Source organism: Camelus dromedarius, chromosome 7, assembly GCF_036321535.1.
Source record: "Camelus dromedarius isolate mCamDro1 chromosome 7, mCamDro1.pat, whole genome shotgun sequence".
Classification (NCBI taxonomy): Eukaryota; Metazoa; Chordata; class Mammalia; order Artiodactyla; family Camelidae; genus Camelus; species Camelus dromedarius.
In genome coordinates, this window is record NC_087442.1 from 66,320,784 (window position 1) to 66,346,125 (window position 25,342).

The 25,342-nt window shown below is 36.4% G+C and overlaps 1 protein-coding gene across 1 annotated transcript in view; it reads left to right on the forward strand.

Annotated features, from left to right (window-relative positions):
- The window catches only part of ABCB1 (ATP binding cassette subfamily B member 1), a 93,264-nt gene that overhangs the window by 13,112 nt on the left and 54,810 nt on the right, over positions 1-25,342 (forward strand). The window contains exons 4-7 of the mRNA XM_031454831.2: positions 3,679-3,850; positions 13,387-13,438; positions 15,394-15,585; positions 16,008-16,179. Coding sequence (XP_031310691.1) covers positions 3,679-3,850; positions 13,387-13,438; positions 15,394-15,585; positions 16,008-16,179 — 588 coding nt within the window. The remainder of the gene's footprint in view (positions 1-3,678; positions 3,851-13,386; positions 13,439-15,393; positions 15,586-16,007; positions 16,180-25,342) is intronic.

Here is a 25,342-nt window from a genome sequence, read left to right on the forward strand (position 1 = left end):
GAGTCTAACTGGAATAGTTTTCTCCTCTTTTTAAATGACATTGACATGTTGAAAAGATGATACGAATTGTCCTATAGAACGCTTTACCTTCTGGTCGATTTTTATTGCTTCCTTATGGCGTCATTTAACTTGTTATTCTATGCTTTGCATTTCTTATATGCTGGAAATTAAATCTAAAGGTTTTAATACATTCATGTTAAATATTTTTGGTAAGAAAATTGCATAGGGGATGCTGTATACTTCTTGTCTTATCACAGCTGGAAACATCAAATGTCGGAGTATTCTACTTTTTCTGATACTAAGTTCGGTCACTTGGTGAAGAAGATAACTGATTGGAACCCTTCACTGGAGAAGGATCTCTCCCTTCTTGCAACTTATGAGGGGTCTTGGGGCATCGTGGGATGTCTTGTTTCTTTTTAAAAAAATTTTAATGGAGGTACTGGGGATTGAACCCGGGACCTCATGCATGCTAAACGTATGCTCCGCCACTGGGCTGTATCCCTCTCTTCAAACTCCTTTTTTTTTTTTAATTAAAAAATGTATTTTGTTTCTCCTAATAGTTATTGCACCCAGTGATGATCCCTTACCTTAGTTTCTTGAAACAATTGTTTCTCTAATTCTCTCAGCCTTAGATTGCTCCATCTTAGTTCCCTTACTCTATTTTCACCAATGATCTCTTTGATTTACCTATAAACGTGTAAGATTTCATTAAATACTTCTCCCTTGACATTTTGTCCCCCTCTCATACCCATTCTCTCTCTTCCTTTTGTCCCAGGATCATCAAAAGGACAGTCAACATGCTATCTACATTACTTCATCTCCAAATTATTCTTAATCCCACTCTTTATTTCTTGCTAGATGATCTTGTCCATTCCCATGACTTCTGCTACACACACCAGTGTCACAAATGCACTCCTCAAACTCTGAATTTTCTCCATATACTCCCTGGATACTGTTTTCCAGATGGGTGTTCAAACAGGACCAAATGAGATTTCTCTTCCCCTTCTTCCACCTTCCCCCTGTATCCTTGCCTATTCTGGGTTGCCCTGTCTCACTGAAGGGGGCTTCTTGGTCAGTTGGCTTCTTGCTGCTTCTACACCTCACCCGTCATGCTTGGGAGACTTCATCTTCTTTGGGTTCAGTGATCATTCTTGTCTCTGCTTACTGTTCTTTCTGGTTGGAATTCCTTCCTTCTTGCTTCTAAACTCTTGCTAACCTTTCAGAGCTGGAGGAAGCATTACCTGCCCTATGGAGCTTTTCCACAAAGGAGGAACTGACCATTTGCTCAGTTTTGTGTCCGCTGTACTCAGTATACCATGTGGTCAAGGTATATGTCACATATCCTTTTTCTGCTTTGCCTTCCTCCTTCTCTTTAAACACTCTGGAGGCAGAATTTGTATTTTTGGTATTTATTTCTGGCTTTTTTCAGTCATGGAGTAGGCATTTATTAAATGTTTATATTCATAGCCTGCTTGCTTTTATTACAGCCAGTGATTTGTTTTTGAGGTAAAATGTCGTGTGGGGGTTGTGACAAGGGAAATCCTTATATATCAACCATCTTCTCTTCCTCTGCTGAGGAATTTGATACTTTGTCCACTTCATAGTCTCTAATAGAAGACAAATGGTTTCTGCTCATCTCTCACTCCTTACTGTGTTTTTTTTTTTTTTAAGGGAGGTAGATGAATGCTTAGTTAAGACACAGTAAATAGTGGCAAAATTCAAAATGAAATATGAAAAAAAAGCCAAAACATATTCTCCCTTAAAAGTTTTAATTTGTAAATAGGATGTTTTTAGATTATGGAAAATATGTCTTTAACTTAAGCTTACTTGATCACATTTTTAAGAGGTAGAAAATTTTTACTGCAAGTACCTAAGTGTATTTATTAAATAATCTTCTTACTCCAAGTTTAGTTTTTGCTAATTTTATAATTCAGCTTCATTTTTCTTCTGTAAGGACTGCCATTCACTGGTGCCAAGAATTAGTCTGCTTTTTACTTCTCTTTTATGTCTTTTTTCTTGCCTAATCTCGATCTTTGTTTTGGTTTATATTCCCTGCCTAGACTTTTACCCAGACTTTTTACCCGGAACTTGCCAACTACACTGACATCTTGCATAGCCACCCCGCCTGGAGGTTTACCCCATCCCCCTCACAATTGGCTGTATCCTATTTGTTCTCTTTCCTTTGGTTTTCTTTTGATACTTAACTAGTTCCTTGAATTGTACAGGAGAAGTATTAATTGGGTTCCCAAGTGGGCCTGTCACAAATCCCATTCCTCCTACTGTGTCCTCTTCTCATCACATTTTGGATGCAGAGAGATCCTTCTTTCTTTCTTGTGAGTTGCCTGTGATGAAAGAGATTATGCAGATCTGCACTGGTCAGTCATTATGGCCAGAATTCTATCTTATGAGGAAAACTGTTCTCTGGGAAGCATGCATCTAACTCATTCCTTTCCTTTTCCTTCTCACTACAGAGGCCTAATTACATTAAAATCACTTTACTTTATGCTGATGCCATTATGCAGCAGATCTTTGACTCAAGCCACTTTCTTAAAGCAACCAAATATGTTTCCTTAATGGTGTCCTCTGAGGGGCCTTTGGTAATTAATATTTTTCATGGTTGAAAAATCTTGAGATGAAAAATGACCTCTATTCTTGGAAATCAGAGGCACAAATACTATTATTTCTGTTATTGTGCCATTAGAGATTTTTGTAATTTCCCAGAAAGTTCTGTGCCTCTCATCAAACCCTCATATATAAGAGAAAGCAGATGAAATTGGGCACGTCCAAGATGGTATGGCTGTAAATTGGTGCAGCCACTATGGAAAACAGTATGGAGGTGCCTCAAAAAACTAAAAATAGAAATACTATATGATTCAGCAATTCCACTCTTGGTATAGATTCGCAAAAAACAAAAACACAAATTCGAAAAGACATGCACTTCAGTGTTCATAGCAGCATTACTTACAATTGCTAAACTGTGGAAGCAACCTAAATGTCCGTCAATAGATGGAAGGATAAAGAAGATATGGCCTATGTGTATACAGTGGAATACTACTTAGACATAAAAATGAATGAAATTCTGCCATTCACAACAACATGGATGTACCTAGAGTGTATTAGCTTAGTGAAATAAGGCAGACAAAGACAAATATTGTATGTTATCACTTACATGTGGAATCTAAAAAATGAAACAAGTGAATGAATGTAACAAAAGAGAAACAGACTCATAGATATAGAGATCAAATTAGTGTCACCAGTAAGGGGAGGGAAGGGAAAAGGGGCAAGATAGGGGTAGGGATTAAGAGACACAAACTACTGTGCATAAAATATATAAGCTACAAGAATATATTGTACAACACAGGGAATGTAGTCAATATTTTATAACAACTTTAAATAGAGTATAATCCATAAAATTATTAAATCACTAGGGTACATCTGAAACTAACGTAATGTAAATCAACTGTACTTCAGTTAAAAAAAAAGGCAGAGTCCAATATAAAGAAGTAAGTCAAAACTCAAAAGAAGAATCAAATGCCCATTTCTAATTAAGTCATTAGACCAGGGTGGTCACAATAGTAGTCTGAGAACTGTTTAGATTTTGAGTGTATTTAGGAAGCAGATCTAACCATCCATGAAACTACTAATTCTTCCTATTCTCTGTATTTTCTCATTTTTTAGTTTCGCTATTCGAATTGGCTGGATAGATTGTACATGGTGCTGGGGACGACGGCCGCCATCATCCACGGAGCTGCACTCCCCCTCATGATGCTGGTTTTTGGAGACATGACGGATAGCTTTGCAAATGTAGGAAATTTTGGAAACATGACTGCTTCAAACGTAACTAATGAAAGTAAGTATTGTTCATGGTACTGATTTTACTGGCAGCCTGAAGAAAAATTTATTCACTAAGAATGACATTTGCAGAGCCCTTACTAAACATGCACTAGTATATTTAGTGCTGTGGGAGGGGGAGGGAGCGGAGCTATATAGTTTATATTTGTAATGAGTTTGCGAAGATAGTACTCACAAGCACTAGAATATACAGTGGAGAAGTATTGGTAGAGATATGTAGAAAAAGAGAGTGCTACAAAGCATTATGAGTGTACTCCAAACTGGAATGTTAGCTAAGACTTAAATCCGAAGTACTTCATCAAAATTTCCATGATGGATCTGTTTTCATTTGCTCAAGTCTTTCCCTTACTGCTAACCATCTCATTAGAAAAATTCTTAGAGGTAAATTTCTGAAAGATTGAGTACTAAATAATGGCAGAATATTTCTAAGTACCTTGTTGAAGGTGGCTGTTTATTTTTTGAGTTAAAACTTAAAACATGGCTAGTTTTTCTAGAAATAGTGTATTATGGTCAGATTTTTTTTTTTTTTGGTTACTATTAGGAAAATGCTTTTTCAAGCCAAAAAGTAGATTAGTTACAATGTAATCTCTACACTATATTAAAAAAAAGCAGCAAGAAAAGAAAAAATATATATATATTTGACAGGCAGTATCTGATCCATTCTAGGTACTTAAGAAATGGGATGAATAAATGAAATGACCAAATCACAGAATTTCACAGTTGAAAAAGAGCCAAGAAAATTACCCAGCCCAAACCCATAATTTTATAGATGTAGAAACCAGTGCTCAGGAAGTCGAGACAATGTGGTCACAATGGGATTGCTTGCTAGTTGACAGAGCTGAGTTCCTAGGCCCGGAATCCTGCCTGTTAGTCCAGTATTTTTCCCACTCTGCTGGTAGTTTCAAACTCTGCCTAGAATTGAAACAAACACCAGCACTTTTCACTTCATCTTTTCTCTCCCATCCTGTAGATCTACATATTGTATCTCAGGCAGGTCAGCCACGAGGCACAGCTCCTCAGGCCAGAGGTGTGAAGCAGCACACATTAGGGGACTGTGGCTCTGGAGTCACCTCTGTCACCTGCACTAAGCCCAGCCAGGCTGAGCAGCAGGCAGGTGCCAGAGGGATCGATCATCTAGGCAAAAGATTCAAATTCCTCTTGCTTTCGGTTGATGGGGCTTCCTACACAAGAAGGCTGGAAAAATTGGAATCATTGTATTCTTGAACCAGAATAGACCTTGCAGATCATTGAAATCAGTGGTTTACTATCTTCTTTAATCAGAGAATCTCCTGTGTAAATAATATCTATCATGGGAACTTGCCAGGTGAAACAGCTCAAAGAGAACCTTTCTTGGTTGAAAGCAGGGGAGGGGAGCCTAGAGCCAGGATCTCTGCTAATTGTCTCTCTCCTGTCACCTGGCAACAGTGCTGAGGTCACTTTACGTGTAGCCACCACATAACCCTGGCTGCAGCCTGTGCCCAGAGCCATCCTCATCTCCTCCTGACTCCTCTCTGTGCTTCTTCTCTTGCCCCCCGCACCGCCCCCCCCCCCCATCCAGTTCTCAACACACTCTGACTGAGCTTTTACAAACATACATCAGGTCCCATCTATCCTGATGGTTTTCCATAGCCTGGAGTCAATACAGATGCCTTCCATTGGCCTGTGTGGCCCACATAATCTGGCCCCTTCCTGCCTCATCAGTCTCATTGCTTATTATCCACTCAGTACACCCACAACAACCTTCTCTCTGTTCATGAATACTCCCATCTCCTTCCTGGCTTGGGGCCATGTAGAACTGCCCTATTGCTCTGTTAGAGTTTCTTACCATTAATGCCTCCCTCAGAAGGACCTTTGTCCTCAACCCAACCCAAAGTTATTCTAGCATCAATGCTTTATTTTTGAAGAATTACTACTCTAAAATTACCTTGTTAATTTATTGGTTTACTTGTTTATTACAGCTTCTCAAATGGGAAAAAAGACATAAGGGGGAAAAGGAAGTTCCTGGGAAAAACTATCTTAGTATTTGAGCAGTGGTACCCTGTCACATGAGGTTTGGGGCGTGAAAGTGAAAGAATTTCCTGCTGGCACCAAAATCCAATGAGATTAGAAAAAATGGTACTCTTGTTTTAGATTGTGTCCATGGTATCTAGAACAGTGCCTGGAGTGAAGGCTCTGTGGAAGATGGTTTGAAAACCACCTTTCTGATCTCATTTCAGCAGTTAGGAAATCTGAAGTGTATACATGTCACATACTTTTTATTTATACTGGTCGTGAATGTTCAGTCATTAAATCTAGTAAACTTACTGAGATATTTGAGTCAGATGAAAATGGAATATAATGTGATCCCTAAGTGGTATGAAGTCTTTAGTCATAGTGACGGGTGCTGTTTAGTTGTGGCTTTCTTGGAAGTCTTGCTTGGCTTTAGAAAAGGCTTTCCCTACCCCAGGTAATAAGGTAGGGGTCTGCTATATATCTTTTGGACTAAAAATATCTACAATTATGAGAGACTTATATACAAAATAGGAGAATAGCCGGTTAGAATATTTTGGTAAGTGGTCTGCATGTGTGGTGGCTCTGTGAAACCACTTGTCAGTCTTTCGGAGAGGCTCAGGTCAGTCTTTGGGAGAGGCAGACAGAGTAGGATGTGTACTGATGTACAGATAAAGAAGTCACGCAGATGTATACAAACCATCCTACGTCTATTGTGGTGTTAACTTAGTAAATGGAATCATGTGTCTTTTACTATGATGTTCTGTGAGTCACTTTGCTCTGGGTGAGCCCCTTGAGAGGAGGTCATATTGATCTGATTAATGGAGGAGGAGTCTTTTCCAAGAGAAAAATTGTGTAAAAGGTGTTCCAGGTAGAGAGAAAAAAACGAAGGCTTGGAGGAAGAAAGCTCACATCAGTTCTCTACTGCATCCCTTCTCAGTATGTGGAAAGTAATTTTTAGTCTAAAAGGGTAGAACGTAGGCTTATGAAATTTAAGCAAAATGTTTCCTCTCCAGTCTCCAAGGTCCAAGGCTTCAGGAACACAAAAACCAAGCAGAAATTTGGCCACTGTTTTGTTTCAAGCTGCGGCAGCCCTCCCTCCAGACAGTGAGTGTGTAGAGCCCTCGCTACCAGGTTGAGGGGAAGGGTGTAGGGGTAAAGAATACATCTGCAAAATCATTGGGTAACATTTCAAAAGTGTTATCCTGTCCTGTGTATATTGTGGTAAGATTGCAAAGGGACTGATATGACCTGTTACGGATCTTGGACTTTCTCCTTTATGCAGTAGACTGTCATTGAACGTTATTCACAAAAGCAGCATAATTATGTTTTTATTCCCAAAGATAAAATCTGGTGACAGACATAGAAAACTAGCTATGGTTACCAAAGGGGTAAGGAGAGAAGGGATAAATTAGGAGTTTGAGATGAACATATACACACTACTATATATAAAATAGATAAACAGCAAGGACTTACTAGATAGCACAGGGAACTATATTCAGTATCTTGTAATAACTTGTAATGGAAAAGAATCTGGAAAATAATACACACACACACACACACACACACACACAGGTATAACTGGATCACTGAGTACATCTGAAACTAGCAACATTGTAAGTCAAAGGGGGTGGGTATAGCTCAGTGGTAGAGCACATACTTAGCATGCACAAGGTCCTGGGTTTAATCCCCAGTATCTCTGTTAAAACAAACAAACAATAAATAAACTTAATTACCTCCCCCCAAAATAATTTTTTTTAATTGTAAATCAACTTTAATAAAAATTTTAAAAAATAGCTCAGAAAACAATGATAGAAATCAATAGTTTCAAAATGTAGAATAGATAAACAAGATTATACTGTATAGCACAGGGAAATATATACAAGATCTTATGGTAGCTCACAGCGGAAAAAAATGTGACAATGAATATGTATATGCTCATGTATAACTGAAAAATTGTGCTCTACACTGGAATTTGACACAACATTATAAAATAACTATAACTCAATAAAAAATGTTAAAAAAAAAGAAATCGATAGTGTTCAGATAATATCTAGCACAGTGAACTATATTCAATACCTTATAATAGCCTAAAATGAAAAAGAATCTGACAAGGAATATATATATAGTATAAATGAGTCACTATGTTGTACACCAGAAATTAACACAACATTGTAAATTGACTATACTTCAATTAAAAAAAAAGATAATATCTAGAGACTAAATTAAAGCATTTAGACATATGCCCAAGAGCAGGGGGAAAAAGGCTTTAAAGGGAACTATATTAGTACATTTTTAAGAATTCTACATCATAATTGTAGTATTATGAAATTGACCAGACTGACTTCGTATGTTTCCCTGGGAATTTCCACATATACTAATTCCACATATACTAATAAAGACAGTTTTCTTTCTTTCTTTTCAGTAAAAGAAAAAATCTGGTGGCAATATAAAGACCTGAATGGAATAGAAAGCGTAGTTAGGAGACTCTTGTTAGAGTAGAGGTAAGAAATGATGGGGGCCTGAACCAGAGCACTGGTGGTAAGGAAGGAGAGGATTTGGGTAGCTCTGGGACAGATACAGGAGTCGGCTGTGGGATGTTCTGGGAAACATCAACATGTAGGGAGGAGGGGGAACACAAGGAACCAGCGAATGAGACTAAGAGGGATCAGAGCAGTGGATGAACCCAGAGAAAGAGGTCTGGAAGTCAGAAGAGGCGGGAGTGGTCAAGAGTCTAAGCAAATATTTTATCAAAATAAAACCTACACTTAAATATTTGGCTTTCCTCTACTGATTATTTGGTTGATACTGTTACAGAGGGAGTGGTCAAGAGTCTAAGCAAATATTTTATCAAAATAAAACCTACACTTAAATATTTGGCTTTCCTCTACTGATTATTTGGTTGATACTGTTACAGAGCTCAGAGAGTTTCTGGATTTTCCCACTGAAAAATAATACTAATTTCTAGATAATTTTCCAATATTATTCTTTATAACTATTGTTCTGAGCAGTTGCCCTTTGATACAGGATCTTGTAAGGACAAGTACAAAGTTACTGGACTATATGTTCTCTAAGGTCATTTCAGCTTAAAAGTTTTGATTTTCTGAAAAAAAAAAATGCCTAAGGCTACAAGTTTTGGGAGAGGCCCATACAGGAGAGAAAAATCTCTGGGCCAGAGAGCTTCTAATAGAAGTTGATTGGAGGAAAAGAAAAGTTGATCGGAGGGAGTAGAAAGAATATAACATCTTTATCACATTCTTTGAGAGTAAAGATCATCTGTGTCAGTGGACTTGAATGCTCCATTTTTACTTATTGTTACATTTTGACACGACTGAAGCACGAATTAAATGTACTTGGTACTAGAGTTGGTTTCTGATGACTGAAACTATATCTATATCTGTATCTATATATTTCATATATATATTGGGGGGGGGATGAGAGAGAGGGAGAGAGAATAGATGTACACATAAACTTTAATAAAGGAGTCAGTTTTGACTTTAATGTAATTTTTTACTTTCCAATACCATTTCCAAAGAATATTTGTTCAAATTCTCTTGGTCCTTTGTGTCTAGAATTGAGAAAACTAGTGGTAGCTATGGGTAAAAACCAGATATTATTTAGATTTGAAAATGTGTCTGAATTTGGTCATGACACACACTAGTGACAATACCATTTAGAAACATTTCCTGTCTAGATAAATAAGATAGAAAATCCTTAATGAGAGCTCTTCTAACACTAATTTGGAGAAAAATCCTCACCCAACTATTTAATATCCTGTTTTATCTTTGAAAATATGGAGCAGAAGCAATCTCATAGCTGATTAAAAATTGATCCGGACACTTATCATTGCATTTGACTTAAGGTGGAAGCAGTCATGGTTGTTAGCTGCATGCTTTGCTACATCCCTGCCTCTCTATTACTTCCTGTTTTCTATATTACCCCTAAATGTAGTCCTCCCTGAGGTTCTCTGCTTGGTCATCATTTCCTCCTTACCTACCATCCTGTCCTCACAGGTGAGAAGAGAGGGCTTTTTTCTTTCCTGAATTTAGCTGTGACCTCTAGCACATGACTCCTACATCTTCAGCCCTAACTCTCTCCAGGGCCACAATTGGAATATTTATTGGGCATCTTCAGTTGAATGTCCCAGGTACCACAAAATAAGTCTTTAGAACTGAATTAATAATTCTCTCACATCTGACCAGATCTCCTCTTTTTGCAGACCTCTTATTTCCCACCATGATACCACCATTCTCTACTTGCATAAACGTGAGGTCTTGATCCTTTTTTAGTGTCCTTCTGTCTACTTCTGTTCCATCAGTTGCTAGAGCCTGTAACTTCTCCCTCTTAACTCTTAAGAATACTTTCCTCTCCTATTCCCATTTTGACCCTCTTTCCTTCCATATTTGCAGTAGCTCCATCTCTCAGTCTCCCCAACATTCCAGTTAATCTTATACATTGCTGGCAGCGGAGTCATCCTAGACCAAACCTCTTGTTTTGTCCTTTTCTGCTCAAAACTACTGAATGGCTACTAGTTTTTACATACCCTACCTGCAGAGCCCAAATTCTCTTTCCAGACATATATCCACCTCCTTCCATCAATTTAACACACCCTACACCCTTGCCACACTGCTTTACTCACTCTTCAAACATTCTGTGAACTTTTGTCTGTGTTCCCTTTTCCAGAAAAACTTTTCCTCCCCTTTCCCACTTCTGTCAAAATCACAGTCATCTGCCCCAGGTCCTCTCATACCATAACTTTTGAAATGACTACGAGATTTAAAGTATGCCTCCCATTGGTCCAGCGATCTTGACTATGATAATTTATCCTACAAAAATATTCATGATACATTCGTATATGATATATGTGTACAGCTATGTTTAATCCAGCATTGCTTCTAACAGTAAAGTCTTGGAAGCAACAGAAATGGACGCAACTTTGAGAAAATGGAGATACACATATAGACACACATGCTGACATGGAGAAGTGGCCACTGAATGTGGACTGTGATTCTGTCTTTTAAAAGAAGGGTGTATGTGTGTTTGTGTGTGTGTATACATGCATACAGAAAAGAAAATCAGAAAAAATTCACACCAAAATATTGAGCAGTAGCTATTGTGTGTGTGTGTTTAGGGGATATGTTGCAGTATTCATGTACCTTGCCCCCAAAATGTTAACATTTGCCAATTGTTCACAGTGAGTTCACTGGTGTTTATTACATTACTCTTTGTATTTTATATTTTTAAAATAAAAAAGAAAACCGGAGAAATGCAGTATTTGATTTTCAGTACTAAATGCTTTATTGTCAAGTCTGCACTAGTATTTATTTATCAGGACAAAGCTCCTGGGAAAGATTTTTCTCTATGTCATAGAGTGATATTTCATAAAGTATTTTTTGTTTTCTTTTGTTTAACACTTTTTATTGATTTATAACCATTTTACAATGTTGTGTCAAAGTCCAGTGTAGAGCACAATTTTTAAGTTAGACATGAACATATATATATTGATTGTCACATTTTTTTCTCTGTGAGCTACCATAAGATCTTGTATATATTTCCCTGTGTTATATAGTATAATCTTGTTTATCTGTTCTACATTTTGAAATCCCAGTCTATCCCTTTCCACCCCCTGCCCCCTTGGCAACCACAAGTTTGTATTCTATGTCTATGAGTTTGTTTCTGTTTTGTATTTTTTTTTTTTTTTTTAGATTCCACATATGAGCGATCTCATGTGGTATTTTTCTTTCTCTTTTGGCTTACTTCACTTAGAATGACATTCTCCAGGAACATCCATGTTGCTGCAAATGGTGTTATGTTGTTAGTTTTTATGGCTGAATAGTATTCCATTGTATAAATATACCACCTCTTCTTTATCCAGTCATCTGTCAATGGACATTTAGGCTGTTTCCATGTCTTGGCTATTGTAAATAGTGCTGCTATGAACATTGGGTTGCAGGTGTCATCTTGAAGTAGGGTTCCTTCTGGATGTATGCCCGGGAGTGGAATTCCTGGGTCATATAGTAAGTCTATTCCTAGTCTTTTGAGGAATCTCCACACTGTTTTCCACAGTGGCTGCACCGAACCACATTTCCACCAGCAGTGTAGGAGGGTTCTCTTTTCTCCACAGCCTCTCCAGCATTTGTCATTTGTGCAATTTTGAATAATGGCCATTCTGACTGGTGTGAGGTGATACCTCATTGTAGTTTTGATTTGCATTTCTCTGATAATTAATGATATTGAGCATTTTTTCATGTGCCTATTGATCATTTGTATGTCTTCCTTGGAGAATTGCTTGTGTAGGTCTTCTGCCCATTTTTGGATTGGGTTGTTTGTTTTTTTCTTATTAAGTCATATGAGCTGCTTATATATTCTGGAGATCAAGCCTTTGTTGGTTTCATTTGCAAAAATTTTCTCCCATTCCGTAGGTTGTCGTTTTGTTTTACTTCTGGTTTCCTTTGCTGTGCAGAAGCTTGTAAGTTTCATTAGGTCCCATTTGTTTATTCTTGCTTTTATTTCTATTGCTTGGGTAGACTTTTCTAGGAGAACATTTTTGAGATGTATGTCAGATAATGTTTTGCCTATATTTTCTTGTAGGAGGTTTATTGTATCTTGTCTTATGTTTAAGTCTTTGATCCATTTTGAGTTTATTTTTGTGTATGGTGTAAGGGAGTGTTCTAGCTTCATTGCTTTACATGCTGCTGTCCAGTTTTCCCAACACCGTTTGCTGAAGAGACTGTCTTTATCCCATTGTATATTCTTGCCTCCTTTGTCGACGATTAGTTGACCAAAACTTTGTGGGTTCATTTCTGGGCTCTCTATTCTGTTCCTTTGGTCTATATGTCTGTTTTTCTACCAATACCGTGCTGTCTCGATGACTGTAGCTCTATAGTATTGTCTGAAGTCTGGGGGAGTTATTCCTCCAGCCTCTTTCTTTTTCTTCAGTAATGCTTTGGCAATTCTAGGTCTTTTGTGGTTCCATATAATTTTTATTATGATTTGTTCTAGTTCTGTGAAATATGTCCTGGGTAATTGGATAGGATTTGCATTAAATCTGTGGATTGCCTTGGGTAGTGTGACCATTTTAACAATATTGATTATTCCAATCCAAGAGGATGGGTTATCTTTCCATTTTTTTTAAGTCTTCTTTGATTTCCTTCATCAATGGTTTATAGTTTTCTGTGTATAATTCTTTCACCTCCTTTGTTAGACTTAAACCTAGGTATTTTATTACTTTGGGTGCTATTTTAAAGGGGATTGTTTCTTCATAAAATATTTTAATTCAAGGACACTAGTATTTCTGCTGACAGCTCCTTAATCAATGTGAGTTTCTTTTTGCAAATAAGCTTTATTGAATTTAGTTTGTACACACAGCCAGCAGTGAAGGGTTTGAATGAATACCATCATGCTTATACGTAGTTAAAATGGAATCAGTTTGACCTGTTTTTGTGTAAATGGATAAGTGACACAAGTTTGATTCATTTTTATGTGCTTATTTTGAATAGAGAATAAAGAGACATACTGGTATATGTTTGTTTTGTGGTGATGTAGGTTATATGAACAGTACAAATTTTGGCAGCACTCTGGAGAAGGATATGACCACGTAAGTAGACAGTTTCCTTAATCTTGCTAAGCTTTTCTGTTTCTATCCAATTGTAGCAATGTTTACAATTCTGTATTATAATAAAGACTCAAAGTTTTGAGGAGAACAACATCATTGTTAGTTTTCTAGTATGATGCAATGTAGGATTTTTTTTTAAAGAAAGTAATTTGCTGCATTAAGATATACTGAAATTAAGTTTAAGCCTAGATTAGACCTACGTATGTGGTAAGTGCAGAATATCATCTACAGGGAAATTACAGGCACTCACGTGGCCTTTTAAAGTGCAGTTAAATTAAGTATCACATCATTTGCAGTGGCTTTGTAAGTATTAGTTTGCCCCCTTGCAGTCATTATATAATGAGATCAGTCAATAGGATTTTTGTTTGCTTGTTTTAAAATACAGCATCTAATTCCAAACAATGAAACAAAACATCCCAGGTTAAATATAGTCCTTGTAACCTGAACTAACCTTAGGAAATTTTCGTTAATGATTTACTTATCTTGACGTTTGCTCTCAGAACAGCTTGTAAAACATGTCCAAAGGTATGAGTTGGTAATTCAGAAAATAATGATTCCACATTATCCTATAAATGGACTGGTAGATTTGGATAAAATGGAGACATTTGATCACATTTTGAAAAATGAGAAGCAAGTACCTCCAAATATTCCTATGGAGAGGCATTTTAAAAAATATTGATGAAAAACAGAATGTCATGTAGTCATCTTCTAAATGCTTAAATATAAATACATATTTTGTTTGATGAAATATAGACTGGTGGTTTACAGCATGAGTTCTACTTGTTAAATGAGGTTTCTTTTTGACTATCTCTTGCTATAACATTAACACTTGGATAATAATTAAATAATCTATTAACTAAAAGTTAGCATTCTCATTACATCTTCCCTGATTTATCTTGGGGAAGCTATGTTAACCAAGATTCCTGCTGAGTTGAACAGAGAATTGTGAACACTAACATCAGCAACTATCTGGCTATTATATCACAATTTTTATAGCTTCTGCATCGTTCATACGAGCATTTTTATTTGAAGGTGGCAAGTAGTGAATTTTGAAAAATGGGAATATTGGAATTCTATATTTCATTTTAGAATGAGTGTCTGAACCTAAAAAGTAATTGCTTAGTGAAGCATAAGAGTTGTTTGCTTTTTTTTCAGTATGAAGACTCAAATGAGGAAACATGAATTCAGCATTTCTCATTGATCAAGGGTCTGGTCTTAGAAGATGTGCATGTTTTTTATTAGCATTTAAACTGGAAGAACTACTATTTGATTCATTAAGCATTTCAGAATAACTCACGATGGCCAGTTGGGTAGATGATACAAAAATACTTTTTTGTTTTCAGTTGTCTCTTGGCATCTAAACTTTGCCAGATTAATAGCCCATAAGGCCAGGGGACCATTTCCATCTCTGGGTTCCACTTTCTGGCAAGTTCTGTCACTTCTTTCCATTCTCCAATGTACAGAAACCACCCCAAGTGCTCATCAACTGATCCAGAGGTCATCTAAGTACACAGGACAACAATGATCTTATCTGATGCTGTGATGCTTTGAGACACCACACAAGTCTTTCACAAAAACTGGCATCTTCTGAGTGTTAACTATGTGCTGGGCATGGGTCCAAGTGTATTCACACAGTACTGAGTTACACTTCCTATCTCCATCTTACCATCTAGAAAACTGAGGCTTAGAAATGTTAATAAGCAGCTTGCCCACGGTTACACAGCAGTTAAGTGAAGAGCTGGGATTTCAGCCAAAACAGAAACGACACTCTTAACCATTACACTACAACAAGGCCGCTGTAATTGGATGCCGAGCATCACCTCTGCTTGCTAAGGAGGGCAGGATAGCCAGATAACCGAAAAAGTCAGGATGAGTCTCTGTTGGGGAGAGACACATCAGTGAGAAAGAGCATGTGCAGTGTTCCGGTTGTTTCGCAGGTACGCCTACTATTACAGCGGAATCGGTGCTGGGGTGCTCATTGCTGCTTACATCCAGGTTTCATTCTGGTGCCTGGCAGCTGGAAGACAAATACACAAAATTCGAAAACAGTTTTTTCATGCTATCATGCGACAGGAGATCGGCTGGTTTGATGTGCATGATGTTGGAGAGCTTAACACCCGACTCACAGAGTAAGTACCTGGGTTTATGTTGAACACAGATGTGGTTCTTATTCTTATTAAAATGAAACAGATGTCCTCAGATGTGTTAAGAGATGTTAGTGCATCACTCAGAAAGAATTATGAAACTAAATTCCTTCTTAGCTACGAATGTGTCTTATGCATCTGTTTGTTCCCAGAACTCCCCACCCCTCCTCCCAGGGCACCAGGGTACCTGCATGGCTAGCACTGAGTGAGGGATTGGACTTGCCAGGTTCAAGACATCCTCTGGGAGTGTGCATTAGAGCAGTATGATACTTTCTGGGAAAATTTCTGAGCAAGATCCTAGAAGTAAACTCATACCCTACACTAAAACAAACAGCAACTGGTTTCAGGAAAAAAAGTTTTGGGTTCACACTTGTGATGTTTATTTCTAACACTGTCTGTTCTTTCAGTGATGTCTCCAAAATTAATGAAGGCATTGGTGACAAAATTGGAATGTTCTTTCAGTCAATGGCAACGTTCTTCACTGGTTTTATAGTAGGATTTACCCGTGGTTGGAAGTTAACCCTTGTGATTTTGGCCATCAGTCCTGTTCTTGGTCTATCAGCAGCTGTCTGGGCAAAGGTAGGTGAAACCTGTGAATCCAGAGTTTAAACTGTCTCCACCCCCACACACATCACACACACCCCACACCCTTCCTCTCCACCCAAAGCAGAAGACTGTTTTTGTCATGATGACCTTGACTCTATACTTGATAGTTGGTTTTAAATCTTCTGTTCAAAATCAGTGGAAATAAGCAGATGCAGTCTCCCTGAGTCCTATACCCACGAGGAGTCTGTGGTGTCCTGGACCCTGCAGTTATTTGAGGAAGGGATGAGAAAGAAGGAAGTAGCTCTCACATCTCATTCTCTGCCTTCATATAAAGGCATCCTCAAGTCTTAAAGAGCTGTCTGTGTTCACTCATAGGCAATTCCATATTCCCAAGTAGAGATTCAAGTAGAGGTTCAAGTTCAGTGAACAAGACACATGTCCCATTCAGTTAACATTATTGATTTTAATGTTTTGTAGATTTTATTTAGTTTGTAAATTGATTTAACAGTTTTGTCAGTGTTTTAAATGGCTCTGTGTTTCAACATATCTAAAGAGAGATATTTTCTAGTCCCGCATGCCTGTAAATCCTAAGTCTACAGCTCTCCCTCCCAGTCACGAATGCAAAGCAGCACAAATGGCCCTCCCACCTCTGCACACAGGCTTTTCTCTTTCAAGACTGGGTGTGGGGTTCATTTTAAACTGATGTGTTGTAAGAGTGGGTGACAGTGGAGAGATTGGCCCAGTACGTAACTTCTTAGAGAAATTAGACAAAGAAAGAAATTATACAAATTTGTGTAGCAAAGGGATGTAAAACAAAAGCCAACCAAAGCTAAGCCTAACACAAAATAAACCAGACTGTTCAGTATTAAGAAGTTTTAGAAATTTAACTCTGTAAGATGGATATTACTTTGTTATTACAAACAATAGCTACCAATTTTTGAGCAACTACTGTGTCAGGCAAATACATATCTTTCTGAAGTATAAATATTTCATTTAACAGGAGAAGAGATTGAAGTTCTGAGGACTCTGTTCCTTTGTTGCTGGGAGTCATACAATGTTTAAATGGTGTTCTTAGTGGCTAAACTGGATTTCTATCAGTCTGCTGAAATATTTGGCAGAAGTACTTGTGTTAATTGACTTTTCTATTTACTAAAACATTAAGCAAGTCAGGTGGCAGACTCTTCATACCAGTATTTGTTGGAAAGCTGTTTTAAAATGTATTGATATTTGTTCTAGTTAAGTTAGGAGAAATAAAATAGGAAATCTTTTAATAATTAATTACGTATTGCTTTAGAAAGTATTTATATAATAAACGGAACCCTAGCCTATTGCTGGAGACCTCAGTTTTACTCCTCATTCTGCCATAAACTTTTCCTATGATTTGAAACAAATTTCTTAAATTAGCTGGTTGTCATCTATATTAAAAAAGAAATGTGGCCCTGTTAGGAAGCTGCTTTGTCCCTGTGAGCCTGAGACTCTCTTCCCTAACCCATAGACACCGGGGCCAGAAAGCAGAACAGGGAAGGGACTCAGACACAGCAAGCTTCCTACTCCGGGAACTGATCTTATGACCTCTGCACCGGCAACTCTCTTCCCACGCCCAGGGTTAGCTAGAAGACACGGGTAGGGGAAACCACCATATCCTGCCCCTGCAAGACGTGCTTGGGAGTCTGAACTTAAGAAACCACTTCCACTTTCTCAGGTAGCAAACACAGGGCCAGGGAGCCCCAGCAACTCTAGACAAACCACACTGATGAAAATAATACCACAGAGACTCAGTATAAAACTGTTACTGGATCCACAGGTGACAAAAGTAGGCCAAGAATTGCATGCTGAACTCAAATGGGGTAACTGCTTGTGAAAATAAAAAATTTAAATAGGACCCAGAGTCTCCTGACATAATAGACAAAATGTCCAGGGTATAATAAAAAAATCACTTGTCATATCAAGGGACAAGAAAATCACAATTTGATTGAGGAAAAAAAAAACAATGAACTGACCCATGCTGACATAATTCATATGTTAGAATTATGTGGCATGGAGTATGGAGCAGTCATCATAAAAATGCTTTGCTAATGAATCATAAATTCTCTGGAAACGAAAGAACAGAAGGTATCAGCAATGAGAAAGATGTTGTGAACTAAAGGACAGAATGAAATGAGAGAATTGAAAGATAGAACAGCAGAAGTAAAAGTCATGATGGAGGGGCACAGTCTTGTTGAATGAAGATGACAGGATAGAATCAGTACACTTGGAGACGGAACAGTAGAACTCACCCACCCTTAAAGAGAGAGGAAATGTAAAGAGCCTCAGGGACTTGTGGGATGGTAACGACAGATAGAACTTTTCTTACCATCAGAGTCCCGAAAGAAAGGGGAAGTGTGAAACTGAAGGGGTAGTGGAAGAAATAATGGCTGAAAACTTCCAAGGTTTGTGAAAGACAAACCTTCAGATCCAAGAAGCAGGGCTAACCCCAAACAGGATAAACTCAAAAGAAATCCATGATAAAGCACATCATAACTGAAGCACTGAAAACTAACAACAAAGGAAAAAAATCTTGAAATAAGCTAAAAAGCAGCAACACATTTCCTACAGGAAACACCACTTTGAGTGACAAAGTATTTCTCATCTGAAATTACAAAGGCTAGAAAGAAGTGGCAAAATATTTTTCACATGTGTAAAGAAAAGAGCTGTGAACTGTGTGGACTATGGTCAAACTATTTTTCAGGAATGTCGGAGAAGTAACATTCTTAGATCATGGAAAACTATAGATGAATCTTCCACTAGCATACCTATTATTAAAGACTGGCCAAATAAAGTTCTTCAAACAGAAGAGAAATGATAAAAGCGATATTGGAGCATCAAGAAGGAGAAAACAATAAAAAGAATAGAAATTTGGACCTTCCTTTTTCTTTTTCCCCATAAGATTTCTAAATCATATTTGATGATTGAACCAAAAATTGTAAGTGGTAAAATGTTGACACTAGTAGATTTTTATAAGTCACATATAAATATTATAATATCCAGAACAGTCATTATGAAACCTAGGCAAAAAGATATTCAAAGAACACTATAAATATGAAAATATACATGTGCCGCGGTATTCACAGCAGCACTATTTACAATAGCCAAGTCATGGAGGCAACCTAAATGTCCATTAATGGATAACTGGATAAAGAAGTTACTCAGCCATAAAAAAAGAATAAAATAATGCCATATGTAGCAACATAGATGGACCTGGAGATTGTCATACTGGGTAAGTAAGCCAGAAAGAGAAGAAAAATACCATATGATGTCACTTATATACGGAATCTAAGAAAATGACACAAGTGAACTTATTTACAGAACAGAAACAGACACACAGACATAGAAAACAAGCTTATGGTTACCATAAAGAGGGAAAGGGGGTAGAGGGATAAGCTAGGAGTTCAGGATTTGCAGATACTAACTACTATATACAAAATAGATAAACAACTAGGCCCTACTGTATTGTCCAGGGAGCTATATTTAATACCTTGTAATAGGCTATAATGAAAAAGAATATGAACAGGACTACACACGCACACACACACACATAATTGAACTACTATGCTGTACACCAGAAACTAACCCAACATTGTAAATTAACTGTACTTCAGTAAAATTTTTTTAACCCACTGTGAATAAATCAAAATGAAATCCTAAAACTTGATCAAATAACTCTTAGAAAGGAAAGAAAAGAGAAGCAAAGGAATGAAAAACAGAAGAAATAAATAGAAAGCAAATAATAAAATGGTAAACTTAACTGTTAACATATCAGTAATTGCATTAAATGTAAATAGTTCAATATACCAATCAATATACCAATCAAAAGAGAAATTTGCAGAATGAATTAAAAAAATAAGCCAACTATCTGCTGCTTACAAGAAACTTTCAAATTCAAAAACATAGGTAGAATGAAAATAACAATATGGAAAAAGATATACCAAGGAAACATTAATTTTTTAGGAAGTAGCTATATTAATATCTGATAATATGAACTTTAGGACAAAAAATTACTATAAAAAAGGTAAATATTGCATAATGATAAAAGGCATCAATCCATTAGGAAGACATAATGATCCTAAATATTGTATGCACCAAATAATAAAGCCTCAAAATAGATGAAGTAAAAACTGAGAGAGTTGAAGGGAGAAATAGAAAAATCACAGATATTTTATTATTATCCTCTCTCAGCACTGGTAGAATTACTAGACAAAATATCAGCTAGGCTATAGACGACCTGACCAACACAGTCAACCAGTAGGATCTAATTGGCATTTATAAAACATTGTACCAACAGAATACATGTTAAACATTCACCAGTATAGATCATATCCTGGGCCATAAAACAAACCACAACAAATTTAAAGGGATGGAACTATAAAGTGTATTTTCTCTGACTACAGTGGTATCTCACTAGAAATAAATAACAGCAACAATGAGAAAAATCTCTAAACATTTTGAAATTAAGCAATACATTTTAAAATAATCCATGGATGATAAAAGTTTCAAAGGAAAAAATATACATAACTAAGTGACAACAAAAACAAAAAATATCAAAATACTTGGTATGCAGCTAAAGAAGTGTTGAGAGAAACTTATGGCATTAAATGTCTACGTTAGAAATGAAGAAAGATCTCAAATCAACAATGTAAGTTTCTATCTCAAGAAACTAGGAAAAACAAGTGTAAAATAAAAGCAAAGCAAGCAGAATAAGGAAATAGTAAAGGTAAGAGCAGAAATCAGTGAACTTGAAATAGGAAAACAATAAAAATCAGTGAATAAAGCTGATTCTTCAAAAAAAATCAAGAAAATTAGCAAGACTGACAAAAAGAAGATACAAATCACAATATCAAGAATAAAATAAAGGATATTACTACAAATTCCACAGACAATAAAAAGATAGTAAAAAGAATATTACAAAAAACTTTATAACTCATAAATTTGAAAACTTAGAGATCATCTCCTTCGTAACTACGAACTACCAAATCTCAACTAAAATGAAATAGATAATCTGCATAACCCTATGATCATTGAAGAAATTTGTTTTGTAACTTCAGAGCTCCTGAGAAAGAATTCTCCAGGCACAGATGATTTACTGGAAAATGCTACCAAACATTTAAAGAAGAATTAACACCAATTTTATACAAGAAGAGGGGACACTCCCCAGCTCATTTTATGAGGCCAATGTTGCCCTGATACCAAAACCAGACAAAGGCAATATAAAAAAAGCAAACAGCAAACCAATATCTTTCATGGACTAAGAATAAAAATTCTTCGATAACATATTAGGAAACCAAATATGACAATGTATAAAAAGAATAATATACCATAACCAAGTGAGATTTGTTTCAGCTATGAAAGGTTTGGTCAACATTTGAAAGTCAATTCATGTAATCTATCATGTCAGTAAACTAAAAAAGAATAATTGTATGATCATATCAGTTGACACAGAAAAACATTTGACAGTATGTAACATACATTGATGATTAAAAAAGAAAACTCTCAGGAAGTCAAGGATAGAAAGATATTACCTAAACTTGATAAAGATCATTTGCAAAAACTCTTTAGTTAATATCATGCTTAACAGTGAAAGACTGAATATTTTCTCCATAACTTTGGGAATAAGGAAGGCAAGGAAGGCTGCTCTCATCACTTCAGCAAAGTACTAGAACTTCTAGCCACTGCAATAAGGCAGTGAAAAGAAATAAAAGGCATATAGATGAGAAAGGAAGAAATAAAACTGTATCTGTTTATAGTGTAATCTTCTAAGTAGAAAATCCCCAAAAATGTACAATCTCCTAGGACTAATAATTGAGTTTGGAAAGGGCCAAAGATACCAGATCAATAGCATTTCTACATACTAACGATGAACTTGCATAAACCAATATTTAAATATTAAATTAAAATTAATACCATTTAGAATCACTCCAAGTAAAATGAAATACTTACGTGTCCATTTCATGAAACATATATAGGATCTCTATGCTGAAAATGATTAAATGCTGATGAAAGACATAACATAAATGGAGAGACATAGTGTGTTCCTGGATTAGAAGATTCAACATAGTAAAATGTTGATTTTTTTTTTCCAAACTAATCTGTAAGTTTAAGGCATTTCCTGTAAAAAAAAAATTCCTGGAGGGTTTTTGGTAGACATAGACAAGCACGCTATTCTAAAATTTACATGGAAAGACACAGGCCCTAGAATAGCTAAAAACAGTCTTGACAAAGAAGAATAAAGTGAGAGGAATACATCTCCCTGACCCTAAAATTTGCTGTATAGCTGTAGTATATTGGTGGAGGGATAGACACAGAGAGCAGTGAAACAATAGAGAGCCCAGAAAAATGCTTACACAATTATGCCCAGCTGATGTTTGACAAAGGTACAAAAACGATTCAATGGAGGAAGAACTGTCTTTTCAACAAATAGTACTGGAACAATTGGACATTCACAAGTTAAAAAAGAAAAAAGACCAAAAGCATCAACCTAAACCTCACATTCTATGTAAAAATTAACGAAAACTTGATCGTGGACTTATATGTAAAATGTAAAGCTATGAATCTTTTAGGAAAAAAATGGACGAAAGTCTTTGAGATGTAGGCCTTAGACAAAGAGTTCTTAAACTTACTATTAAAAGATACTTTAAAAATTATAAATTAAGCTTCATAAAAATTAAAAACTTGCTTTGTGAAAGCCATGTGAAGGGGATGAAAAGACAAACTGCATACTGGGAAAAATAATATGCAAATCACATATCTGACAAAGGATTAGTATCTGTAATATTTAAAGAACTCTGAAAACTCAATATTTAAAAAAAAAATCAGGTAAACCAATTAGAGAATGGGCAAAAAAACATGAATAGACATTCATCAGAGAGGATATACAGATGGCTTGTCAGCATATGAAAGGCTGTCTGGCATCATTAGCCATCAGTGAAAAGCAAATTAAACTGCAGTGAGGTATCATTACACATCTACCAGAATGGCTAAAATAAAAATAGTGAAACATCAATTTCTGATGAGATGCAAAGAAACGGGATCACTCATAGATTGTTGATAGGAATGTAAAATGGTACAGCAACCTAGAAAACAGTTTTCAGTTTCTTATAAAACTTAACATGCAATTACCAGACATTCCAGCAGTTGTACTGTGCATTTGTCTAAGAGAAAAAAAAATTGTGTTCACATAAAAACCTGTATTCAAACGTTCATAGCAGCTTTATTTGTAATAGCCCCAAACTGAGACAATCTCAGATATCTTTCAACAGGTTAATGGTTAAACAACTGTGGTACATCCATATCATGGATACTGCCCAGTGACAAAAAGGAAAGAACTATTGATACACACAAGGCCAACCTGGGTGAGTCTCCAGGGGTTTGTACTTTGTGAAAAAGCCAGTCCCAAAAGGTCACGTACCGTATGATTCCATTTATATAATATCCTTGAAATGACAAAATTATAGGCAGAACTGATTAGTGGTTTTCAGGGATTAGAGATGGTGGGGAGGGGAGGAGAATTAAGGAGTAGGAAAAGAGGTCACCGTGGCCACAAAAAGTAGCACCAGTGGATCCTAATGATGGAATTTGTTCTGTATGATGACTATTGTCACATAAATCTATACAGGTGGTAACATTGTTTATAACTTAGAACAATGCTTAAACACACACACGAGTGCATGTAAAACTGGTAAATCTGAATAACATTGATGGATTAATGTTAAATTTCTGGTTGGGATATTCTGAAGTTTTGAAGAGGTTACACTTTGGGGAACACTAGATGAAGGATATATGAGATTTCACTGTATTGTTTCTTACAACTGCATGTGAGTCTACAATTATCCCAAAATAATAGATTTTAAAAATAAAGCATGTGTAAATTATCTCAAAATAAAACAAAAACCTACATTGAGAATTGGAAAAAAGGGACAAAGATGAAGGTCAAAACATCTGTAGTGGTCAAAAATACTGCTTCCAAGTATATTAGTTTGAATAATATAAAGCTGCCTATATTAGGTTTTAGCTTACAGGAATAACAATTTCATGTGTCTAGCACTGATACAGTTAGGGTTTGTTTGGAAATTAACAGCCTTTGGGAGAAGGGATGAGATAGTGATGTTTAGTTTATGTGGATAATTGTAATAATGGGAGTCTCACCATTTCATGATTTTATATTAGAGGAACAGTAAAGTTGGCTTTTCATATCCCTGAGAGTATTTTGGAGGGTTTTTTTTTTCCCCCTTCAACAAGCATATCTCTTAAAAACAAACAAAAAACCGAAACAGAGTACTTAATGAAGATTCTACCCTAGTCTTGCCTAAGCATATGCTTATAATTATGGCAAGTCCTAGAAGAGCCAGTTTTATTGAATCATTTGGTATGGTACTTGATTATTTTAACAATAAGTTAAAATAGCATGTTTTGAAACCCCTAATTCAAAATTATTTCTGGTAATCTTCCTGTTTTGGATGCCTCCGGTATGATTGATTTTGTGGGGCGAGGTTTCAAGAGGAACAGAGAAAAGTAGCTATGCACCTCTTACGTTATGCAGACTTGTTTGTTCAGGGATGGCAGTGACCTTCCTGAGTTAGACCCAGCGCTGTGGATGATTCTGGCAAGTGTAGCAGGGCAGCCCTGGGAAAGTCTCTTTGGGAAGTTAGGAAGGTCTAGTGTATCACTGGGTTATTGCTTTGGGTACCAGGTACATAGAACACACTTGCTTTGGGTACCAAAGAAGAAGGTACATAGAACACAATATGTATACATAGAACATAGTTAATAAATGTTCATTTGCCTTCACCCACCCATTCCTACATCTGTCATAGCTCCTTGAACTTTCCCACATGGCAAAGGAAGAAATTCACTATTAAAAATCAAAACAACTTTGAGCTTTTTATGACAAGAAGGAATAGACTAATTCAAAAGAGTCCACAAATGCTGTGAATTATTTATTGGAAGAATGTAATTCTGTTTAATCAGAATTTTATTTGAATTACTTGCATGTACTATTTAGTTGAATGGTTGACTAGTCAGGCATTCCAGGTAAAAAGAATAACCTTAGTTCTTTGCCCATGCCAGTTGATTTGATTTTCATGAGGCTGTTTTCTGGGATCCCAGAAGGCCCACATGACTGGCTGGTTTCAGAGAGAGATTCACTCCAGTGGATGTTAATTCA